The 18035-nt window shown below is 36.9% G+C and overlaps 2 protein-coding genes across 3 annotated transcripts in view; one reads left to right on the forward strand and one right to left on the reverse strand.

Annotated features, from left to right (window-relative positions):
* Positions 1-709: 709 nt before the first annotated feature.
* LOC135694383 (diphthine methyl ester synthase) overlaps positions 710-18035 on the reverse strand; it is a 29581-nt gene continuing 12255 nt past the window's right edge. The window contains exon 2 of one of the 2 annotated variants that reach the window (XM_065213091.2): positions 710-1849. In XM_065213091.2, coding sequence (XP_065069163.1) covers positions 948-1841 — 894 coding nt within the window. In that variant the 5' untranslated portion in view covers positions 1842-1849 and the 3' untranslated portion in view covers positions 710-947. Of the gene's footprint in view, positions 1850-9348; positions 10206-18035 lie in introns of those variants that run through there. The other variant, XM_065213092.2, reaches the window with a different exon arrangement.
* Positions 8952-17935, forward strand: LOC135694382 (uncharacterized). Its single transcript, XM_065213090.2, has 3 exons — positions 8952-9387; positions 10813-11104; positions 17330-17935. Exons 1-3 carry the CDS (start codon positions 9108-9110, stop codon positions 17775-17777), a joined length of 1020 nt encoding a protein of 339 aa, XP_065069162.2. The 5' UTR covers positions 8952-9107; the 3' UTR covers positions 17778-17935.

The raw sequence follows: 18035 nt of genomic DNA on the forward strand, positions 1-18035 counted from the left end.
AGCTTTCTTTTGCCATTCAGGGGTGCTTTGTTGGCAAATTTTCAGACTTGTCGGCAAAAAGGCTCAGCCGCTTTGTTGTCAAATTGGATTAATATAATTTTTTTTATCGATTTGATTTAGATTAGACACGCAGCCAAATTACACTCACAGAAGACACATTGACTAAATTACAATTACGGCTCGGTTTAACTGCATAAATATGAAGACTATTCTACTAAATTTTATTCAAAACATCTTTGCTCCCAATTTGTGTTTTGCTAGACATTCATTTAGCTTTGCTCCCAATTTTTCATACGACAAAACAACATGCGATAATACAATACAACACAATAAAATATGATATGATAAACTATATAATATAATATAATATAATATAATATAATATAATATAATATAATATAATATAATATAATAAAATATAATATAATATAATATAATATAATATAATATAATATAATATAATATAATATAATATAATATAATATAATATAATATAATATAATATAATATAATATAATATAATATAATATAATATAATATAATATAATATAATATAATATAATATAATATAATATAATATAATATAATATAATATAATATAATATAATATAATATAATATAATGAAATTTAATATAACATAATATAAAATTATGAGAATTTTGATAATATTATAATGATATTGAAATGTATTATCATATTATACTTGCTAATAGGGTCAAGACTTTAGGCATAAATTTGTTTAGGCTTTGCACTCGAATCCAAAAATTCTTCATAGCAATTCGACGATCGCATATTTACAAATGCATTAAAAAGTTAACCCAGCCAAGAATCAACCTGACAAAAGACTTCTTATGTAAATGCAAACTAAAGTTGACGATGCTGACACCAATACGATAACTGAGGTTGTTTGTTACCCAAAACCCTTGTAAACAATCCCAAAGCTAGTCTATTTACATCTGACAATCTTTAAGATAATCCTGAATAGCGATCTTCTAAAATCTGTATTCAGAAGTCCGTAAATCAAAGGATTCACGGCGTGATTTGTCAATCTGAAAATTGATGATAAAGCGTCTATAGCCGTGTGTGGAACATAATGGCGTCGAACTCTTTTAAGGAGGCATTCTGGCAAAAAGCAAATAACGAACGCCAAAATCACCACCAAAAGCATTACAGTTTGTCTTGAATCTTGCTTCAGTCTTTCTTCCTTGTTGGATATTTCAAAGGTAACAATTCTCTTCAAATTTTTCTTTTTGATTTTCAGGATTATGAAAGTACAAACTCCAAGTGTTATTCCAGGGACAAGCTCAAAGGCGATTAAATAGAAAACGGAGAAAGACTTCGAGTTGAGAAATACAATGGTGCAAACCAACTGACTCTTTCTATTGAAATATTTCGACCAGCCAAAAATTGGAGCAATGCCAACAAGCATAGGTAATAGCCAGGCCAAGAATATATAGAAGAGTGTTCTGTTCTTTGTAAAGTAATAGGGTTTGCGCGTAACGATACACGCCCTGTTAAGGCCTATGAGAACGATGATCCATATTGAGGAAAGGACTAGGCCGATATTCACAAAGCCGCTGGTTTGGCACAGAATATAGTTTCCAGTCAAATCGTATCCATGCAGATTGAACAAGTACACAACATTGCTGATGGAAATAATCATATCGACGATTCCTAGACTGATTATCAAGTACCTCGTTGAAATGTGCACGTGCTTAACCATTCCTTTACGGTTAAAGATATAGGAAATGAGGAAATTCCCAAACGTTCCAATTAAAGTAATAATAATCAGCAAAAACGTTGTGACTATCTTCTCAGCAACAGAGCGTTCTTCCGCCATAACTGACTCTAAAAAGAAAGAAAGACTTCCTGATTCTAGGAAAACTGGAAATATACCAGGGGAACCAGGCAAGAAACAGACTCGCATGACTGGATAGAGCAGATGGATCTAGGTTGCCTTTTTCGAAACAGCATACCATCACTAATACATTTTTACGACCAGCTGTTTTCTTTTCAGAGAAAATACTGCCTAAGACTGAAAGTTAATTAAAATAATTTCTCTGACTATAATGAAAGAAAATATTTTGGAGCGCATGAAAATAAGAATTATTTAACAAAGATGAGGCCTAATTGGTTACAAATAAAATGCCTTCAATGTTTTAATAACTCGCGAGGCATGAGTAAAGGGTTTTTGGACTAAGCAAGGAATTACTGAAATCTCCAACTTTATTCTGGTAAAATGATACAGTTGTCACAGCTTTAACGGAGAAACTCGAAATGATTACTTTTCGATACAGAGAATTATCAACTTATCGTCACTCAATCAAAGCAAAATTTTAATCGTGTAAATTGGCCAAACCTGGGTTAACCTGCGAGGGTACGTATAGTTAATACATCGTATTCGAAGGTTCTTATAGCTCAAAAAGAGCATCGTCTGACTGTGTTTATCATAGAAATTCGTGAAGTCATTTTTGCAGCTTTTCATTTTTCTAAATTGTTTCTGATCCTTTTGAACAAATTTGATTCCGGGACCAAAGGCAGCTGCTAGAACCAAGCATATCAAATACCTTTAGCTTTCATCATGTTAAATCGCTCACAATCTTACGTTTCGCAAAAATATATTGCATACAATTTCAAACATTTCAAATGTCAAAATTTTCAACTAAAACACGAAAATACTTCTCCAGAAAAGTAAAGCTAAAGCCAAAGAAAAAAGGTATTAGAACTTAAAAAGAAAATAAAAAACATCAAAATGGGACATCTATAAAACGGGAGGAAGTTAAAAAGTTGAAAAGGAAATTCCTTGTAAAAATCTTAAAAAGGACTAAAAACTTTAATTTACAATGCTATGAGCTTTCAGGGGAAAAACATGAAAACAATGGAACATATTTGGAATCGCAGAAGGCAAGCACGTCCGATTTTACAACTGTACGGGTATGCTTTAATATATAGAGAGTTCATAGAATGTTGGTTTACGTTTTCAGTTGCTTTATTTTACGAAAAACTAAGTTTGCTTTCACTCCTGACGTTATCTCTTAGCCAATAACTAACGAAAATTTACGTAAGAAATCGTCTTTTAATTGAGTTTAATATACTGGGAAGATTTAGGCATACAAACCTTTTAAATGTCATCAGCTGCCAACAATTGCCAATTTCGGATTCAGCTTAGTCGAAAACGAGTTCTTCTTGTCTTGGAGCACGTTTTATTAGCGAGGTGAAAAGCAATTAATCATCAACTGATAGCATCTTTCCCATCCCAAACCCTTCTCTTTCACAACTCTTCATAATATTACTGTGGCAATTGTGTCAAGCAATTAAATTCAGTCGCACTAAATATCTTTTTTAATCTTCCTTAGGTGAAAACCTACTGCCTTTAGTGCTAATATGCTTGCACATTAGACGTTGAGCAGGTTGCAAAGGAGTTTAGGGTATGACATCAATATATTCTAGATTAAGCACACATATAAAAAACAATGCTAAACCTGTGGAAATTTCTCAGCTTTGGAAAAATAATTTGATGCAAAATGTCAAAATCTGGCAAACAGGTTCTTGTATCAAGAGAAATTTTTTGACAGTTCAGGCAACTGGACTCTTAATTAGGGTCTTAACTTCTATAGCATATACATTGTCGTTGATTATCAGAAAATAGCATTCTATCTGGTCTGTTCTTCACTTAAATATTTGATATTAACCAATGTTGCCAAAAGTCTACCAAACAATCATCAATGATACAATACTGTATATAAAAAAGTAGCAATAATTGTTTCATAATAACAGTTTAAATTTAACATTGTGCATTTTGCGTTTTATTTTAACAGTTAAATTTGTTGTCACCAAAAGAAGTATATAAATTAAATAGTCAAACCCAACATTTTAGTTTGCTTTTCCAAATTTCACGCTTGACGTGATCATCAGGTAGCTGCCCTTAAATATATTCATAAGCTGTTAATGTGTTTTGCATATTCGATCAAGAATGTCGAGTAGCTCGCAAGGTAGGCCCAACTTGCTAGATATGTTTCGGGAAAAATCACTTTCCTCATGATTCCGAAATATAGCCAGATTACATAAGAAAAACTAGCTTTTACCTTATACATACCTTTTAACTTATGGTTTGGGGGGGGGGGGAGAGAAAACAAAACATTTTAAGCCACACCCGTTTTAGCACCAGAAAACGCCCTTTTACTAATACGGAAAGCCAATTTTACCTGAAGGGAACGCCCATGACGAACTTTTGGCTATGTAGCGGCAGTTTGAAAATCATAGGATAACATCACGAAAAGTATGTTGCCAGAATATTACCCCTCCCCCAACGATTTCTTGTCAGATTTTGACGAAATACATAATTTATCCTGCCGAGAACTGGGGGACACGTCTTTCTATTACCAAGCTTTATAAAATTCCCCACGAAAATATTTGTATTGGAAGGAGAGCATGGAATGATCATTGATAATTTTGCCACTGAATAGGCGAAGTTATCTCTTACGAAGGAAGGGGGTTTGAGCGTCCGCTTCTAAAACTACTCTAATGCTCCTTGTGGTGATCGACGCTCAGTCTTTGATACTATAAGTGTCTATTCGTTCGTTGGAATATTTTTGTAAAGAAACATTACATCCATAGATAGTATATGCTTTAAAATAGCCCAGAAAGCTAATGCTAGATATTTTTAAGGAACTAAGTTAAGTACAAGTAAAAGAGTGGGATTTAGTTCAAATAAACAAATTCTCCAACAACTTTGTTGAGTTGCTTTGTCAAAACAAAATCCAAGCTAATTTAGTAAAAGATGCGGCAGACAATTTATTTGAGATTGGATCCAGAGAAAATCTTTGTAACTACAGACCTATTTCTGTGCCCACAGTTTTCTCAAAAATGTTGAAGAAACAAGACCAGTTATCAAAATAAATGAAAAATGTGATTTTTAAAAAATCGGTAACATGGATCCTAATCTTTGAATTACAAGGGAACATCCCTCAACAATGTAATGTAAAACATACAATCGTTTAACAAAACAGATGCAAATTTATACATAAGTGTGGTCCTATACCCAAAAAGGAATTTGACACAGTTGATCAAGACATCTATATAGGGTGGAACATTGAATTGTAATAATATTTGTTGTGTGGTCCTGCAAGGATCATCCCTTGGTCCTCTTTTGTTCATAATATGTGTTTAAGTCTTCGAATTATATCTGAATAAATCTATAGCAATTATGTTTGCAGTTTAAATTTTAAGTTTAAATTTCTTACAATGTCTTCAAGACAGGGTCCCCGCATAAAACGACAACGTCAAAATCAAGGATGGTTGGTTATCTGTCTCTCGCCTGCCACAGGGTTGCCATTTGGCCGTTTTGACGGCCAAGTTGCTCTATTCTGGCCGTTTTTCAATGTTGTTGGCCGTCAAAAATTAATTTGGCCGAAAAAGCGAAAGTTGGCCGAATTTTTGCCGCATGTGAAAGCCACAAAAATACAAAGAAAACGACAACTTTAGCATAGAAAATATTCAGCATGTTGATAAAATAATCTCAAAGTTGCAAATAGCGAATCAAGAACCAAAGTAAAAGATAGCAGAAAACTAGCAAAAATATAGCTTTTTGTATAATCGAATTTGGCCGTCAAACGTTAAGTATTTGGCCACCAACCATCACAAGCATCTGGCAACACTGGCCTGCCATAAGACGAGAAGATTTCTTGATATAGACATCTCTAGAAGGACTTTGATTTTTTGAAAAAAACTGTATGACCGCTGTGTTCTCTCGGGAGTGCCCTGGGTACCAGAGCCACACAAATTCGAGCAGGGAAATAGAAGATAGAGCTGAAGGTGCGTCTATCTGAGAAGAAGGAAAAACTTTTCTTACTTCTAAGATAGATGCTCCTCCGCTTATCCGCTCATATCTTGTACTTCCTCGCCCGAAATTTTGTGGCTCTGGTACCTAGGGTAGCATTGAGTAGTGCAATTGTAAGAGACATACACAAGATCGTGCCTTTGCACATTGCAGACATCAATAATACCTAGTTATAAAATTTAGTGTGACAAAAGGATCTGTCTGGGAGCGAGATGTAGCGATAACGTTCAGAGACAGAGAGTGCTGGAAAAAAGCAAGATTTTTGATAAGATTCTTTAAAACTTATATAGTATTCTAAAGAATTGTGTTTCTTTGGAATTTGACGTCAACAACACCCAAATAAAAGACCTGGAGCTGAGCGAACACTTGGATCGATCGAGGCAGCAACGGAGAGTAGAGAGCAGCTTAACAGGGTATCATTGTGCCCATTAGCCAGTACGGTGAATATTAACGCAGCCAGAAGCCTTAAGAAACCCAAAATAATGTCGCAAGCATTTTTCACCTTGCTCTTATTTCTATGCATAAGCATAAGCATAATCTTAATTAGGGTCTTAACTTCTATAGCATATACATTGTCGTTGATTATCAGAAAATAGCATTCTATCTGGTCTGTTCTTCACTTAAATATTTGATATTAACCAATGTTGCCAAAAGTCTACCAAACAATGATCAATGATACAATACTGTATATAAAAAAGTAGCAATAATTGTTTCATAATAACAGTTTAAATTTAACATTGTGCATTTTGCGTTTTATTTTAACAGTTAAATTTGTTGTCACCAAAAGAAGTATATAAATTAAATAGTCAAACCCAACATTTTAGTTTGCTTTTCCAAATTTCACGCTTGACGTGATCATCAGGTAGCTGCCCTTAAATATATTCATAAGCTGTTAATGTGTTTTGCATATTCGATCAAGAATGTCGAGTAGCTCGCAAGGTAGGCCCAACTTGCTAGATATGTTTCGGGAAAAATCACTTTCCTCATGATTCCGAAATATAGCCAGATTACATAAGAAAAACTAGCTTTTACCTTATACATACCTTTTAACTTATGGTTTGGGGGGGGGGGAGAGAAAACAAAACATTTTAAGCCACACCCGTTTTAGCACCAGAAAACGCCCTTTTACTAATACGGAAAGCCAATTTTACCTGAAGGGAACGCCCATGACGAACTTTTGGCTATGTAGCGGCAGTTTGAAAATCATAGGATTACATCACGAAAAGTATGTTGCCAGAATATTACCCCTCCCCCAACGATTTCTTGTCAGATTTTGACGAAATACATAATTTATCCTGCCGAGAACTGGGGGACACGTCTTTCTATTACCAAGCTTTATAAAATTCCCCACGAAAATATTTGTATTGGAAGGAGAGCATGGAATGATCATTGATAATTTTGCCACTGAATAGGCGAAGTTATCTCTTACGAAGGAAGGGGGTTTGAGCGTCCGCTTCTAAAACTACTCTAATGCTCCTTGTGGTGATCGACGCTCAGTCTTTGATACTATAAGTGTCTATTCGTTCGTTGGAATATTTTTGTAAAGAAACATTACATCCATAGATAGTATATGCTTTAAAATAGCCCAGAAAGCTAATGCTAGATATTTTTAAGGAACTAAGTTAAGTACAAGTAAAAGAGTGGGATTTAGTTCAAATAAACAAATTCTCCAACAACTTTGTTGAGTTGCTTTGTCAAAACAAAATCCAAGCTAATTTAGTAAAAGATGCGGCAGACAATTTATTTGTGATTGGATCCAGAGAAAATCTTTGTAACTACAGACCTATTTCTGTGCCCACAGTTTTCTCAAAAATGTTGAAGAAACAAGACCAGTTATCAAAATAAATGAAAAATGTGATTTTTAAAAAATCGGTAACATGGATCCTAATCTTTGAATTACAAGGGAACATCCCTCAACAATGTAATGTAAAACATACAATCGTTTAACAAAACAGATGCAAATTTATACATAAGTGTGGTCCTATACCCAAAAAGGAATTTGACACAGTTGATCAAGACATCTATATAGGGTGGAACATTGAATTGTAATAATATTTGTTGTGTGGTCCTGCAAGGATCATCCCTTGGTCCTCTTTTGTTCATAATATGTGTTTAAGTCTTCGAATTATATCTGAATAAATCTATAGCAATTATGTTTGCAGTTTAAATTTTAAGTTTAAATTTCTTACAATGTCTTCAAGACAGGGTCCCCGCATAAAACGACAACGTCAAAATCAAGGATGGTTGGTTATCTGTCTCTCGCCTGCCACAGGGTTGCCATTTGGCCGTTTTGACGGCCAAGTTGCTCTATTCTGGCCGTTTTTCAATGTTGTTGGCCGTCAAAAATTAATTTGGCCGAAAAAGCGAAAGTTGGCCGAATTTTTGCCGCATGTGAAAGCCACAAAAATACAAAGAAAACGACAACTTTAGCATAGAAAATATTCAGCATGTTGATAAAATAATCTCAAAGTTGCAAATAGCGAATCAAGAACCAAAGTAAAAGATAGCAGAAAACTAGCAAAAATATAGCTTTTTGTATAATCGAATTTGGCCGTCAAACGTTAAGTATTTGGCCACCAACCATCACAAGCATCTGGCAACACTGGCCTGCCATAAGACGAGAAGATTTCTTGATATAGACATCTCTAGAAGGACTTTGATTTTTTGAAAAAAACTGTATGACCGCTGTGTTCTCTCGGGAGTGCCCTGGGTACCAGAGCCACATAAATTCGAGCAGGGAAATAGAAGATAGAACTGGAGGTGCATCTATCTGAGAAGAAGGAAAAACTTTTCTTACTTCTAAGATAGATGCTCCTCCGCTTATCCGCTCATATCTTGTACTTCCTCGCCCGAAATTTTGTGGCTCTGGTACCTAGGGAAGCATTGAGTAGTGCAATTGTAAGAGACACACACAAGATCGTGCCTTTGCACATTGCAGACATCAATAATACCTAGTTATAAAATTTAGTGTGACAAAAGGATCTGTCTGGGAGCGAGATGTAGCGATAACGTACAGAGACAGCGAGTGCTGGAAAAAAGCAAGATTTTTGATAAGATTCTTTAAAACTTATATAGTATTCTAAAGAATTGTGTTTCTTTGGAATTTGACGTCAACAACACCCAAATAAAAGACCTGGAGCTCAGCAATCACTTGGATCGATCGAGGCAGCAACGGAGAGTAGAGAGCAGCTTAACAGGGTATCATTGTGCCCATTAGCCAGTACGGTGAATATTAACGCAGCCAGAAGCCTTAAGAAACCCAAAATAATGTCGCAAGCATTTTTCACCTTGCTCTTATTTCTATGCATAAGCATACAAAATGTTAGTGGAGGTAGGTTGATGGTCGAAGTCAATGGTAAAAACAGCACCTTGGGGAAAAGATGGTTAGAGATACAGGACAAAATATGGAGGGAGCTAGGAAAAGACCCAATACAGAAATCCCTCAGAACTGCTAAGTTGCTTAAGTTAACAGAAATCAATAGCATCTACAGGCAAGTGAGAGATGAAATGGAAACCAACGAAGATATTGTTTTTATTGCAAATATTGGTATGTAGTCATGATATTCAATGATATTATTATCTAATTAGATAAAAAATAGGAAAAGCTTCCGCGAAAATATAGTTACTTAGCTCGTTTATGCAGTTCAAAGAGCTGCAGTGGGGAATAAATTATTCTAAACATGAAATCTAGGGGAGGGGCGAGGTAAGGAAAACATAAAAAGCTAAACATCAAATTTTTGTACAAATCCCAACAAAATAGCAAAAAATTTAATTGCCCTCTCCAAAACGTTTGAGCTTTAACATCTCTAGATGCTGTATGAAAAAAATGAGCTTTAATAGCATTTATGGACTGGGGCCCAGGCTACATTTACAGCGACAGCTAGAGTTTTATATCAGAATAGTTAAGCTGTTTTGCAGAAAATAATTAGGACACTCTTCCGAGAAAATTATGGAATATCATATAAAAATGACTATAATGTAGCCTTTCATGTGAAATCAAAAAGGAGTTATAACCAGGCTATAAAGAAATTGTTTCTTTGTGAATAGATACGTCTATGAGATGTATTTAACATCGCTTTGGAGCGCTTCAGGTTGACACAAAGTAGTCACTATTTTGCACAGATAAACACGGGTTTTTTATTGCAAAACTAAAAAAACTTGTAAAAACTATAAAATCAAATAAGACTTTACATTTTTACCAAATTCTATAAGATTCTCTGATAGCATGACATGTTTCGGAAAAACATACATTGATTGCAGAAAGGGTTCATAAGCTTGTCCAAGAACAAGAGTACCACCTCTTTAGCGCCATCCCAGCGCAATGCATAAACAAAGGTCGCTGCAATCATTTCTGCATCACATACGCTAAAAAGAGATTCAAAACTGTTAACATTGAGTTATACAACTTGTATTTAGCAGTAGATAGTACAATGTCCGTCGTTAGCTATATTGCTAAGCCGGGACTCAGCTATAGTGCTCAGCTATAGTGCTCAGATGTAGTGTCCACGACTCATTTGTCGACAATGCGGGTCAGCCAACCTTTTACTGAGACGTTTGGAACTTTGTCGACGAGCCACACCTAGATGGCAAAAAACTCCTTTTCTTCAACATTGGTCTTTATTAAGGGGGTGTTACACGACTCACGCCCCTTCCCTCTAGAACGATGTTGATAGTTCGGACAAATTTCAAGTAACGCAAAATAAGACTCTACCTGATATCCTTTGCCGTTCTACAGTAAACCAACATTATTCCCAGGGGTTAGCTAGAGATTTTCGAATGACTGAATTCGACCTTGAAAGAAGATGTCAGTGTTCAAAGACTTTGCCAGCATTGCCCCCTCCGCCCCCCCCCGCCCCCCCCCCCCGCTTTAGTTCGCATGAACGATGTACGCAAGGTATGTTAGATTTTTAACTCGTTTTTACGGGAGGCTTTTAACAAATTATTAAGGATTTTTTTTCAATTTACCAATTAGGGAAACACGAAATGATTGGTAAAACCATACTGAGATTTAAAGTACCAGCGAAGTATTTCGAGAATGAAAATAAAGTAAAATGGGCAGCGTTATGCCTTCCAAGGAGATTTGCAGCAACAACAATTCCTGGGTCCCTTACAGTAAGCTCTGGAAAGTTTATTCGACGAAGGACTACTTTCAACGTGCAACGAACGTACAACAACGAAAAAGGATGGCCATGCTACAACATGATTAAGGCCTTTCATCAGAAGTTTCCGATCGATGGAACACTCTTACAAAGACTGCATTTAAGGTATGGATGTCGCATGTAAAAATCTGTCACTAACTTCTCCTACTAAATTGTTCAAGATTGAAGAACTTACAGTTTCAGGCTACAAGTAAACAGCTTTGAACTAAGGATTTCTAGTGGTTCATAAGAAGTAACTATTAGTTCCCCTTAAATACAAGCAACAGGCAAAACTGCTTTTAAAGGACTGATAGCGCATTTATAATTAAGGAAAACATTGAGAATTTATCTCATGGAAAATGCAAAAAATAGCCTACATTGTGACATGTCTCTCTCTGACCTGATTTGTTTTCTATTTCTGTTTTAGAGTTTAATCAGCCAGCACTAGCAACAACTAAGCAGTTCTAATTTTTGAACTTTCATTCTCATTTCTTGTCAGTTCAGCTGGAATGCTTTTCAGGGGATTTCATACACTATCTCGGAGTTCGCGACACCATGATGAAATTCTATTGTTCAATAGCTAGTTCCAGTCCCTCAGATGCAAGCCCATAGCCAGGCCTGTGGAGCAGGGGTGGCAAACTCCCTAGGCCTGTTGCAGGCATAAATTTCAGCAATTTTTCTTTCTCAAGTTTTTGCTTAGCAGCTAAAGTTGTTTGAGCGCCAGGCAACATCCTAAGTCTTAAGTCCTTCCGTCGGTATAAACTTGATTCAGATTGTCATGGCAACCCAATGAAAACGATGAAAGCCCCCATTAAGCAATTTAGAGACAAAATTATCGGGATGGCAAATAGCTGGTATTATCTTGTTCAAGGGTGGCATTGCCACCCCCATGCCACCCCATGTCACCCCTTGGTACAGACCTGCACAGGTGGGGTGAACCAACGAGAATTGATGGTGGGTAAAGGCTGTTCTTTAATTATGTTCGGTCCTGAAACTTCTTCAGAATAAAGAAAATATTTTAAGAACTAAAACCCGAATCTCGCTGATTAACACTAGACCTTGTTTGAGCTAGAGAGAGATTTACGAATCTCGAAATGGGCCGCAATCGTATTTATCGCGGTTTTTGCCCCAGTTGTGTCATGGCGTCTCGGCGCGAACTCCAAGATGGTTTTTTCTATAATATTTATACAGGTTAAAAGTTCATAAATATGTTTTTCAATCTGACCTGTTTATAAGATTAAAATAAGAGCTAATAACTATGTTAAAATACTAGTAACAAAAGAAATTTACCAATCAAACGTAATTTACAATATTTAATAATACTAAGGCTATAAAAAGTGAACGTAAAGATGAAATAAAAGTTGTCCCCGACTATAGTTGTTCTTTGAAGGTATTCAGGGAGGGGGCCAATTTGGTAGCCCTTTCTAGATTATTCCACAGTTTTGGACCGCGATAAGAAAAATCCTTTTGGCCATTTATTGTTTTTAGCAGCGGTATCTTAAGACCAGTTTCTGATGAACGCAGAAACCGTTCTCTATCATCCGAACATTTTGCGAATAATTTTCTCAAGTAGTCTGGTGCAAGCATATTTAGAGATTTGTAAGTTAGCGTGGCTGTCTCCTTTCTTACAAGATTTCTGATGGTTAACCAGCCAAGATTCTGAATTATCGGAGCAGCAGACGCATCGTATGGGCTGCTAGTTACAATTCTGGCAGCTCTATTTTGGATTTTTTGCAACACGTCAAGCTTTGATTCATTACAGCAGCCCCAAACGGAACAACAGTAGCTCAAATTGGGCTCAACAATTCCTCTATACATTTTGTTGAGGATGTCAGATGGAAGATATTTCTTAGAATACTTAATAAGTCCAAGGGCTCGATTAGCCTTGGTTTTGATAGTATCGATATGCTTGTCCCAGTTGAGCTTACTGTCTATCTGAACACCTAAGTATCTTGTGTTGGTGATCATTTCAATGTTCTGATCACCTATTGAAAAAGAAAAAGATGGTGGAGCATCAGGCTGGCTTTCGATCTTACGGATGTTTGGACCAGAGCCTATAACAAGTGACTGCGTTTTCACTACGTTCAAGGAAAGTTTATTTGCATGCAGCCAATCCTGTAGTTTCAAAAGATCTAAGTTTAGGTCATTTTGAAGGTCACCAATACTTTTTGAAGAGAGGGAAATGGCCGTGTCATCAGCATACATGCTGACATGAGATTTTTGCAAGGAAAAAGGCAAATCATTGATGTAAATCAGGAACAAGTGGACCAAGACAAGAGCCTTGGGGAACTCCACAATTTATTCCCCTCACATCAGAGGAGGTGCCATCCACCCTGCAGAATTGTTTACGATTTTCCAAATATGATGTGAACCAGTCATGTTCCAGGCCGGTCACTCCGTACATATTCATTTTTTCCAGTAGGATTTTATGATCGACCGTGTCGAAAGCCTTCTTCAAGTCAATAAAGACTAGACCAGTGTATTTTCCTTTATCTATATTCAGGTACCAATAATTGGTGCTAGCCAGAAGGGCTGTGGCTACCGAGTGTAAGAGTCGAAAACCCGACTGATGCTCATATAGTGATTTATTCGCATCCAGGTATCCATAAAACTGATTGAAAATTAATTTCTCAAATAGCCTAGATATGAAAGGAAGAACTGATATTGGTCTATAGTTCGACCTGTCATCCTTTGCGCCACTATTGAAGATGGGTGCAATACGCGCTATTTTCCAGTCCTCCGGAAATTTTCCTGCAAACAATGATTTATTGAAGAGATCACACAAGGACCCACCAACAACTGGCAAAGCAATCTTCAAATGAAAGCTCGCAATGCCATCGTGACCTGAACCATGCGATGTCTTCATTTTATTCAAGGTTGATGATAATTTATCTGCCATGATGGCCGAAAAAGAAAAACTTAATGGATGAGTTTCAAACGGGTATTCACCAGACAAGAGTGGATTGGCTTTCTTTGGAATTTTCTCACTAATTTATTCCCAATGCTGCAGAAGTACTCATTCATTGAAGATGCAATTGCTTTGTTACCCCTAATTGTTTGCCCGTCTACAGTAAGGTTACGCACAACTGTAGTGTTCGACTTTTTGTTAATGACTTGGTTGATGGTTTTCCAAGTTTTCTTGGGGTCACCTTGAAACTGCGTGATTTTTTCAGAGAAATACTCGCGTTTGAGGTGTGTTTTCATGTTATTTAACCTGTTACGAATTTGCCTGTAGGATTCCATCAACAATTTTGAGTTGGTTTTTACAGCTCGAGTTTTTAACTTATCTCTTAATTTTAGCCAATTTGAAATAATCAGCATTCAGCCAAGGCGTATATCTATCAGACACGCGTCTTCTTAATGTAGGCGCATGCTTTTCTAGAATAAGCGAAAATATTTGGGTCCACTCGCGTACTGCATCATCAATGTCTTGAGCATCAGCTACGAGTGCCTCCCAATTAACCTCAGAGAAATCTGAGAGGAAAGCCTCTTGATTAAAATTCTTCAACTGACGAGATGTTATATATTTGTGCTGGTGTTTAGCACCGCCACGCAGCTTTCTAACACAATATACAAGATAATGGTCACTAAGACTAATCTATATGATCAGTCAAAGTTGAACTGTCTAGCGTGACCCTAGTGGGCTCTTTAATAATCTGCTTCATATCAAAAAGGTCGTACAGCTCACATAACTGCATAATATGGCTCGGAGTATTGTCTCTATAACAGAAATCACAGTTAGTATCTCCTAGAATAATAATTTCTTTCCCCTCTCCATCAAGAAAGCTCAGGTTTTCATGAAGGCTGTCAAAGCAAGAATTAGGCTCACTGGGTGGTCTATACCAAGCTATGACAATGAACGGATTTGAATTCGGGGGCTCTACCTCTATGCAAATCAACTCAAGCGATTTATTAGGAAGATCTACCCGGGGTTTAAACCTGACTGTATTTCTGATATAGAGAGCAACACCACCACCTCGCCTACTCCTATCATATCTACAAAGAGAAAAATCATCTAATGAGATAAGCCTGTCGTCAACTTTGTGATTGATTTTGGTTTCATCAAGGTTCAAAATGGTCTATTTAAATACCGGGTAAATACAACAATATCTAGCTGCAATGTTAAAAAATTATAAGGCATTAATAAAAAATCATCTCATGGCAGCTTTAAATGTATGGGAAAGGGATGCCTGTCTGGCTTCCGAATCCAAAGTGTTACAAGAGTTGGTGACGTAGTTGGAAACCCAAAGTCACGTGGCTTTATCGACGATAACGGCATCAGAGTATGATCTCAAGGGAAAGTGATCTGGTAATGTTCTGGTAATGAAAAGTCTTCTGGTAATGTAAAAATACCGAAGTAAATAATGAAGGTAAATTTATATAATAGGGTTAGATATAAAAAAGCAGTGGCGGTTTTAGGGGAGGGTCAAGGCCGAAACCCGCACCAACCCAATGAAAAAGATAAAATTGTAAAGAACAAGGGTCCCACAGACGTTTTCGTCCCCGGTCCCGCAGACCCTAAAACCGCCTGTGCTTGGTGTCCATCGCTGTGATACTATCAGGACAAAGGCAAATCAAGTGCTTGCACGTATAAACGTATAAGGGGCTGTTCAATAATCACGTCACGCTAAAATTGTGATGGGGGCAATAGCAATAAACAATCTTTTTAAAGCGCCAACTTTAAATAAATTGATTATTATTATTGCTCACATCACCACGCTTCGTCATGTTTGTTCACAAGACCCTCTTCCGTTACGTCACGCTCAGTACAAACTCACCAGTCACCACTCTTCAAAATATTTTTTTGAGCTACAGAAAGTAACAACAAAACAAAAAATTAATTTCTAAAAAACAGCACAGTATGTATACGTTATGTTAAAGGCAATCTGTCACGACGTTGATTGATTATAAGAACAAAGATATTTTTATTGTTTCCAGTCCCCCTTTAATTTATCGCATTGTAAAAAATATGGCAGAGCGCTGGAATTGTGTTTAGGCTATTGTTCCAGCTATTGTTCTCGTTAACCAATCCACAACGAGACATATTGCCTTTAACATGTCAACAGCATGCCATACGTGCTCTTGAAACGCCATCGCACAAAGCAATTATCTTTGGCGGCAGGCATATTTTGTTACTGTGATGCCACGAGCTTGAATCAAGTACCACCTATGCTTGACGATGCGTTGCGTCACGATGCGTTGCGTCACGATGCGTCGCGTCACGATGCGTCGCGTCACGATGCGTCGCGTCACGATGCGTCGCGTCACGATGCGTCGCGTCACGATGCGTCGTGTCACGATGCGTTATTTTGTGTTGGGTAAAAGCGCATTGGAGTATTGACATCTAATGCGTCATCACGCGTTACGTCTTGATACGGTTCTGCTTGTTTTGGCCTTGCAAATTCGATTTATTTCTGCTTTTTTACTGGCAGCCTCGAAGGCCCTTGTATGAAAACCACTGAGTCAATAGAAATTCAACGATCAAATTTCTCTTTAGAGCTAATGAACAAATAAAAATACGATAGTCATCCTTTCCATTAAATAAATTATCCTAAATTTAATTGCCATGAAGCTTGCTCGTCTTTACAACACTCGTCTTTAAATTCCTCCTTCTTTGCATCGTATAAAAACGGATATTTCTGAGTGCTTCGATCAAACATTCCTTGTTGATATGATTCGCGACCTTGTCAGCTGTTGTTCTGAAGCGTCAAAGCTGGATCATCATGATGCAACGCGCACCTAATATTGGCAGCGTCAAAAAAGCGTCTAGTGTGAATTCAGCTTAACCCCCAGGCGTGACATAATTATTGAATATCCCCTTAAAGGCTCTTGCGCAACCGGCACGCTTTGCGACTTTATTTTCAAAAATTACAAGATATAGTCCTTTTCATCTCGGGTAATATAACATCTACCGCAAAGCATGCCGGTTGCTTAAGAGGCTTTAAGTATACCAAGAAATATTTCTATTTGTCGCTGCAAAGATAATTTTGCACTGCATTTGAATTTATGTTCCAAAATGTGGTAGCAAGTCACAAAAAACAAAAGGTGATCGTTATCGAAAACGGTCTATGGCCGAAAATTTATTTGATACCTTACTCTGGAACAATTTTGTAGAAGCGATCAAATTTACACCATTTCTGGAAATTTCTCATAGCAACTAAAGACGGCAGTGTAGCTTTTATTACTTTTTTACTCTATTTTCACAGCCTTGAGATAGTGTTTTATTGTAAATCAGGCATTTTAAACTGTTTTACCTAGTTTAAAAATTTGTTTAAATTGGTCAGTTTAAAAAAAATAATTATATTAAATTTAAAATTTACAAATATTTGAAATGAAAATTGGAATTTTCAGGCACGCCTTTCTTAAACTCACCCTACAACAATCAACCCCGAACATGCAGAAGGACATCTTGCCAGTATTACACATCCAGGCGATAAGAAAACCACGACGAAAGCGTGGCATTGATTGCGGAACCGGAAGCCAGCGACGCTGCTGCAGGGCACCACTGAAGATCAGCTTCAAAGATATCGGCTACGCCAATATCATCCTTGCACCGGCTAGTTTCGATGCTTATGTTTGCACGGGTCAATGTGGCACATTCAGTAGGCATACGTCTACCAGAGTTAATGTAGTAAAAGACTACAATTCGTTCCGGAATCGAAATGAAAAGTCCGGATTGGTTAAATTTTGCTGCACTGCAACAAAGACTAGCGCACTGACAGTACTCCTCAAAGACGGAAAATTTGTTTTCTCGAAGAAAATTTCTGGAATGGTAATTGAAGAGTGCAGCTGTAACTGAACTTTATAGGGCGAATGCCAGTTATTAATAATGGACTGCTAAGCTTGTACAATGCCTACGATTTGACGCCTCTTCTTTGTGAGACTCGTAACTTTGCGAGAGTCGTAATTTTGACTAGTTTATATATGAAAATTATCCAAGACTAAACTTGTGAGTTACCCATGCATCTTTGAAGCTGTTCTTGGATCTTGTATTGTATTGCCTTGTATTGCCTTGTATTGCCTTGTATTGTCTTGTCTTGTCTTGTCTTGTCTTGTC

This window comes from Rhopilema esculentum, chromosome 8 (genome assembly GCF_057945365.1).
Source record: "Rhopilema esculentum isolate cy_ngs chromosome 8, ASM5794536v1, whole genome shotgun sequence".
NCBI lineage: Eukaryota > Metazoa > Cnidaria > Scyphozoa > Rhizostomeae > Rhizostomatidae > Rhopilema > Rhopilema esculentum.